The following is a 7,315-nucleotide window of genomic DNA, read 5'->3' on the forward strand; positions in this document are numbered from 1 at the left end:
TCAACAGCACCAGGATCTCCTGGTGAAGTAGTACAAGTAATATAAAACTGATACAAAGAAGCTGCACTCTGTCCTTATCTGTCTGGTCGAGTCATTCCTGGCCGCGTGGGCATCATCATTGGGGGCCCAGGCATCATTGGCATGTGGCCTCCCATGGGTGGTCTCATTCCAGGAGCAGGTCCCACGGGCATCATCCCAGGAGGAGGAGGACCCATCATTGGCATCATAGGAGGTCCCCCATATGGGGTGCTGGCATCATACCAGGGAGAGGAGGGCCAGGGAGACTGGGTGGAGGTGGGATCATGGCACCTGTTGGAGGAGGCGCAGAGAATGGAGTAGGAGGTATCTTTCCTTGTTGAAATGCAGCCGTTGTTTTGTCAATTAGGCTCTGAGCCTGTTCTTCCATCCATTTTTGATAGTAATCTTTCACATTCTCTTTGTGTTTCCTGCCACTGCAATGTGTCTTTCTCACAGATGGCGAGTCATGAGTGAGGTACGTGTCGCAGTAGTCACAATAAAACTTAGGCATGATGATCCACACAGGCCGTTCACTGAACTCTGTAAATACCTTTCTTAAAAAACAAGTGGTAGCTATACATATTGGCCTTATAGACTCCATATGAAGGAGATAAACTACATCTGTGGAAAGAATCATTGGCAAAAATGCCAGCTGTCTAAACCAGGCCAGTGGTTAGACTGGAATAGACCATCACTGACCCATGTATGAGATCAAATTGAAGTTGAAAATGAGAACAAGGCTATAAAAACCAAAATACAACCTTGAGTTGATCCCACCTGAATTTAAACAAACAAACAAACTTGATTTGCTACATTGAAAACTAAAGACCAGATGAGCTGATGGAGGACATCAAGGATATCATCCATGAACAAAGTCAGGAGAAAGAATAAAACGGGTATCAGAAGAGACTGAAGGCAGGGCAGGGAGGAAAGTGTGCAAAAATGAATGAATGGAAATCCAAGTTCTCCAAAATCTCAATAATAAAAAGGAGACTGGAAAATCGCACTAGAATGCGCAGAGGCCAAGAAAGGAGGAAATGTTCATTAGCCTTATCTAAGAATCTGTGAGGTCCACGCCTCTGCTGGTGACAGATGTGGTAGCAAGCGTGGTGGTGATCTGGCTTGGTGCGACTGGGAGGTAGCAGTGCCACAGGCAAAGATGAAAGATGGCAGACAGAGAGGAGATTGAGATTGTTAACAGTTTCAGCTTACTTGGCTCCACAATCAAGACTCTTGGCACTAGGAGATAAAAGACGAATGGCATTTGGAAGATCTGCAATGAGAGATCTCTCCAGAGGCCTAAAGAGCAATGATGTCAATCTGGAGACTAGGGTGCTCTTGATCCAAGCCATGGACTAGACAATGACTAAGAATGGCAGAAGGAAGGGCGATGCCTTTGAGTTGTGGTGCTGGAGAAAGTGTTGAACATTTCATGGACTGCAAAGACAACAGAATAGGTCGGTCCTAATGAGGGTGAAACCAAAGCGAGGATTTTGAAGCTCTGTCTCGTATTTTGGACACATGGCCAGGAGGAACGAGTCCTTGGAAAAGGTGGACATCATGCTTGGAAGGGTGGAGGGACAGCACAGGAGAGGAAGACCCTGGACGAGATGGGCTGATAATGGGGGAAGGTTGGCTCAGAATAGGGCACAGTTCAGAGCTACTGTGCATAGGGTCGCTATGAGTCGATGATACATAATGACAGCAAGAGCAACAGGAGATACAGGGTATGGAGCCACGCAGCCCGCCTCAGGCACCCGAGGTCTGGCCCCTGTAACAGGACACAGAGCCGGGGTCCTCATCACGGTGGGCTCCTGAGCCGCACCCGCGGGCCCCAGTGCACACCGGTTCGAGACAGGCTGCAGACCTGGCCAGGCTCGCGTCGCCCTCTGGTGGCCGGCGCGGGATCGAGCCGCTCGCAGCCCCGCCCACCCTCACGCACTTCCGGAGCCGGTGCTTCCTCAGCCCGCTTGGCCGGGGCCCCGGGAGGGGGTGGAGTCAGGGGCCTGCCGCGCCCTCGGCCCGTCGCGGGGCGGGGTCACCAGCGGACGCGCAGGCGCGGTGCAGCCACTTCCATCCGGGTTCTCAGAGTCTCGGCGCCGGCGCCCTCAACAAAGATGGCGGCGCCCTGGTGGCGAGCCGCGCTGCAGGGAGGTCGGCGATGGAGGACGCTCAGCACCTCAGGTGAGTTGGTCGAGGGTCAGGGGCGCCCGGGGGACCTCCAGCCAGCGCCGCCGGAGCCGCCGGAGGGCCGGGCCGCTCGACAACAAGCTCTCTGCCCGCAGCCGCCTGCCAGCGGAGGACCGCCCCGTTGGGGCCGATGCCCAACGCGGACATCGACGTGAGCAACCTGGAGCGGCTGGAGAAGTACCGCAGCTTCGACCGCTACCGGCGCCGGGCGGAGCAGGAGGCGCAGGTCCCGCGCTGGTGGCGGACCTACCGGGAACACTTCGGGAAGAAGTCAGGTGCGGGGCGCCCCGCGGTCCCGGCCAAGCCCGCCCCAGATGACCACGCTTCCTCCAGGGGGGACCCCCGAATCCCGAGCTAGGGCACCCCGCGATCCCGGCCAGGCCCGCCCCAGATGACCACGCTTCCAGCATCGGGGACCCCCGGACCCCGAATCCCGAGCTAGGCTGTCCCTTGGTTCCCCTGCCTCGCTTACGTAGTAGTCCGGCCGCCCTGAAGCCCCAGTGTCCACTGCCTGTTACTGAACGCAAGGGGTTCTTTCCGCAGTCAGTCGCCAATAAGACAAACGGACTGCAGTATCCGTAAATGCACTTTATTACACGGATCTGGGAGACAGCGAGTCACCTCCAAGACTGTCTCCCCGTCTGGGAGTGGTCATGGCCTCATATACTAGGGGGAAACTCCAGCTCATTTAACAGGGCCCTTTTGTTAGCAAAAAGGGTAATTTCTGCACCTGAAAAGGACAGTTACCATCTATGCATCAGTAATTCAGGAAGGCCCCAGTTCTCTTCCAGGTAAACAGGTTAAGATACAGTTCACATATGACTGGAGAACCAGCTGCACCAGCATCTAGGAGAGATGCATTGCCTCTTCTGGTAAACAGATCAAACTACTCCACATGACTACAAACTACTTCACATGACTACAAACTACTCTACATGACTACAAACTACTCTACATGACTACAAACTACTCTACATGACTACAAACTACTCTACATGACTACAAACTACTCTGCATGACTCAAGACAGGAAACAGAATTTGGAGGCTAAGCATCTAGTTTTGCAGAAAAATAACTGTGGTTTTATAATTGGCACCTATATAGAGAATTAATTCTGAACTTATTAATGCCACCCTATCACCTCCACCAGAATGGAAGCTCCCAGCAGACAGACCCCACTGCCCAGCCCACTATGGGCCTGGGGACCCCATCATGGGGCAGCCTTAACCCTTAACGTATCCATCGTAGGTCAGTCCCTGTTTACAATGTGCATTTCTACCTCGCATCCACTAAAGCAGAATATACATTCAGACATCACCTGTGTACATCTATGTGAACTTACATAGATTACAAATACACCAAAGGAGCCCTGGGGGTGCACTGTGTGACATGCTGTTCACCATAAGGTCAGCAGTTCAAATCCACCAGCTGCTGCTTGGGACAAAGGCAGGACATCTCCTCCCATAAAAATGTACAGCCTTTGAAAGCCAGTGGACACTCAGGATATCCTGAGTGGGACTCGAGCCATGGAAGTGCATGGCCAGCTGTGTCCACCTGGGAGGGCCTGTTAAAACGTAAATCCTGACTCTTGTGTCTGGGATGGAAATGTAGTGAGCTGGAGGCCCTGGGACGCAGTTCCAGCCGGAGTCTCAGCAGCCTGATGGCTTAAAACCCTGGCAGCACCTCTGTGGGGGGACTTCTCTGAGCTTCAGTTTGCTTCACTTGCAAAGTCAAATCCTGTGCACATCACCGAGTCACGAGGACGAGAGGGGCAGCCACTGGGATTCTTAGCCCAGTGCTGTCCGTCCCGAGGCTCGGTGTGTGTGATGTGCGGTGTGAATGGATAAAGGTGGTAGGTTGCAGGTTCTCTAGGACCTCTCCACTCAGTGTGTTACCTGTTAGAAACGCGGGGGGTCAGGTCCCACCCCAGCCCGGTGCCTCAGCATCTGCGTCTTAACAAAGTTCCTGTGGCCTTTGTGTGCTGTAGCCCCCAAAAGGTATTGTGACACAGTGTTTCCAGGGCCAGGTGTGATGACTAAGGTGCAATCCCACGTGCCCCACAGAATGACCGACCTTGTGCCTCGATTTCCCATGACCCAGGCAGGTGGGGTGACTTGGTTTATTGGTTGTTGTCAGTTCAACTCACAGCAATCACTTGTGTCAGAACTGAGCACATAGGGTTGTCCATAGCTGATTTTTAGGATGCCACACCTTTCTTCCAAGGCACCCCTGGGTGAGCTTGAACTTTGAGAGTGTTAACTGTTGCACCACCCAGGGACTCTTTGTAGCCGGATTTAGGCTTTGAGAATCAGTGGCAAATTGTGCCTGGCCAGCTCCTTAGCTGGCTAGCTCGAGTCTGAAGGTGGTCAATTAAAGGCAAATCATTAGCAGCAGGACCTGAGGAAGTGACCACGTGGTCCTGACCCTACCCACTCAATAGATCCTGAAGGCCAGATTGACATCGGGCTGCCCCCACCCAAGGTCTGCCGGACCCAGCAGCTGCTGGTGCGCAAACAGTTCCTCCAGGCGCTCCGGACCAACGCAGAGGAAGAGCGGGCTGCCAGGCTCAGAACCGGTAAGTCTCCAGGGACTGGGTGTGTGGGGGACCCCCGCCCCACTCTGGGTCCGAGCCACCGTCATCCTTCCCAGCCCAGGTCCCCCTGGAGGCCGTGCAGGCCGAGTGGGAGAGGACCTGCGGCCCTTACCACAAGCAGCGACTGGCGGAGCACTACGGCCTCTACCGGGACCTGTTCCAGGGCGCCACCTTCGTGCCCCGAGTCCCCCTGCACGTGGCCTTCGCGGTGGGAGAGGAGGACCTGATGCCCGTGTACTACGGCAACGAAGTCACCCCAACTGAGGTGACCACATGCTCCCTCCTACCTGCCCAGGACAAGCACAGTCCCGCTGCTGGGGCTCCGTGGGCCGCTGAGCTAGGGCGGAGGGCGGTGGGCACGTCTTGGGGCTCTCCTCCTCCCTCTTGCTGGACAGTACCTGAAGTGCTGGTGGTGCAACGAGTAAGTTCTCAGCTGCTCACTGAGAAGGTGGGGGCTTAAGTTCCTCAGGGGGTCTGTGAGAGGAAGAAATTTGGTTCCAAAAGCTAATAGGCAAGGAAACGGTATGGGGCAGCTACACGAGCTGGATTCGACTTGCTCCAAGGCACTTAACAGCCGTGAACAACCACCACTGTGATGTTTTGTAAGAGTGAGATACGGAAGAAGAAGGTGTATTGACACTCCCCTCTCACTGGCCTGCTAGCACTCAGATCTGCAGGCCTCTGCCTGGGGGTCCTTTCTGGGAGGGGCTGCCAGGGCCTCCAGGTCAGCATGGGCTCTGCCTGTCAGACTCCCCCAGGCTCTGCCTCCCGTTTGTAGGGGTCTTTGTACAACACCGTCCCTAGCAAGGGTGACAGCTCCCATTTTCACCCCTTCAGGCCGCTCGTCCGCCAGAAGTGACCTATGAGGCAGATGAAGGCTCCCTGTGGACCTTGCTTCTCACCAACCTGGGTAGGTGTTTGGAGCACCTGGGAGGTGGGGGTGCTGGTGGAGAACTGCAGCCCAGCTCCATTTGTGGGGCGCAGGGGCCTGCACTCAAGGGATGTGTTTGTGGACAGATGGACACCTGCTGGAGCCAGATGCTGAGTATGTCCACTGGCTGGTGTAAGTCCCCTTGGGCATGGGACAGGCATGAGAGGTGGCCTCGTTTCCTGTCAGGAGGTCAGGACAGAAATCCCATCCTTGGCCCCACCTGGTTTAACCACGTACTCTCAAACTTGTTTCTTAACTCCTTGGGCCCATCTCCCCATCTTTAAAACCAGGGTGATCCCTTCCTCATTCTGAGGGTTGCTTCCTACTTTCTACATAACGAGAGATGATTCTAGGAGTGTGCCACCCCGGTGAACAGGAGGCAGGGTGCTCCCTGGAATGGTCCTTCACAGATCTTCCCTCCCACCAGGACAAACATCCCGGGGGCCCAGGTGACAGAAGGCCAAGAGACGTGTCACTATCTGCCCCCCTTCCCTGCCCGAGGTTCCGGCTTCCACCGCTTTGTCCTCCTGCTCTTCAAGCAGAATGGAACCATCGACTTCTCTGAGGACACCCGCCCCTCACCCTGGTAACCCAGCCTGGCCGCTCCCTACCTCTGTCGCTTGCCTTTCACTTGGAGACGCCGAGTGTGTAGGCCCTGTGGGCATCTTGGGGGGGGGGAGGCAGGGGTGAGCTACGGGGTCCTCTCCTGTTCCAGACATGTCTGTCTCTGACAGCTACCAGCTGGCTCGGCGGACCTTCCGCACCTTTGATTTCTATAAGAAACACCAGGAAGCCATGACCCCTGCTGGCCTCGCCTTCTTCCAGTGCCGCTGGGATGACTCAGTCACCCATGTCTTCCACAAGCTTCTCGGTGAGGCAGCATGGGGGCAGGAGGCTGTAGCTTCTGATGAGGGCCATGGACGGGGGGGGTGGCTCCTGGGGTGGAGGTTACAGCACAAGCCCACTAAGTAGGCCCCACCAGCAGCCCAGGGTCGGGGTCCACGTGAGGAACCCTCACCTTTGCCCACCCACTCTCCTTGCAGACATGCGGGAGCCCGTGTTTGAGTTTGTGTGGCCGCCCCCTTACCACCCCAGGCAGAAGCGGTTCCCCCACCGACAGCCTCTACGCTACCTTGACCGATATCGGGACAGTCACGAGCCCAGCTACGGCATCTACTGAGGGCCCGAGTGCCACCCCTGCGCAGGTGGGCTAGGCCTCAGGTCACCCTGCCAGGCCTCAGCTGGGGCTGGAAAGAGCAACAGAGGCACAGCTCCAGGGGCCCAGCTGTGTTCCCAGCCCGGCCTGAGGCCAGACCTGTGCAACCCTCCCAGCAGGCCTGGGATGGAGGACAGGAATAAAGAGTTTCTGTTCGCTAGTCAGAGTCTGCGTCCTGAGGACAGCCAGAGCCCCCTAGCTGGCTTGTTTTGCTTTCTGGATAGGGAGAGGCTACCTACCGCTGCTAGAGATAACATGGCAGAAAACCAAGGCAGGAACAGCTGTCTTCTGAGGAACCAGTGGACAGCCCCCTTCAGAAAGACAGTGTACTGCTTCCCTTCTGCCTTGGCCACCAGGGGAAGCGAAGG

The 7,315-nt window shown here is 55.8% G+C and overlaps 1 protein-coding gene and 1 pseudogene across 2 annotated transcripts; one reads left to right on the forward strand and one right to left on the reverse strand.

The window, feature by feature from the left end:
- Nucleotides 1-9: 9 nt before the first annotated feature.
- LOC102875638 lies at nucleotides 10-543 on the reverse strand (annotated as a pseudogene). Its single transcript, XR_438878.1, has one exon. The product of XR_438878.1 is annotated as a U1 small nuclear ribonucleoprotein C-like (transcript).
- Nucleotides 544-2,135: 1,592 nt separating this feature from the next.
- Nucleotides 2,136-6,911, forward strand: MRPL38 (mitochondrial ribosomal protein L38). Its single transcript, XM_006886199.1, has 9 exons — nucleotides 2,136-2,202; nucleotides 2,304-2,483; nucleotides 4,648-4,782; nucleotides 4,857-5,065; nucleotides 5,638-5,710; nucleotides 5,818-5,863; nucleotides 6,159-6,317; nucleotides 6,466-6,602; nucleotides 6,775-6,911. Exons 1-9 carry the CDS (start codon nucleotides 2,136-2,138, stop codon nucleotides 6,909-6,911), a joined length of 1,143 nt encoding a protein of 380 aa, XP_006886261.1.
- The last annotated feature ends 404 nt before the right edge of the window (nucleotides 6,912-7,315 follow it).

Source organism: Elephantulus edwardii, unplaced genomic scaffold (assembly GCF_000299155.1).
Source record: "Elephantulus edwardii isolate Elephantulus edwardi_28Jun2011 unplaced genomic scaffold, EleEdw1.0 scaffold00048, whole genome shotgun sequence".
Classification (NCBI taxonomy): Eukaryota; Metazoa; Chordata; class Mammalia; order Macroscelidea; family Macroscelididae; genus Elephantulus; species Elephantulus edwardii.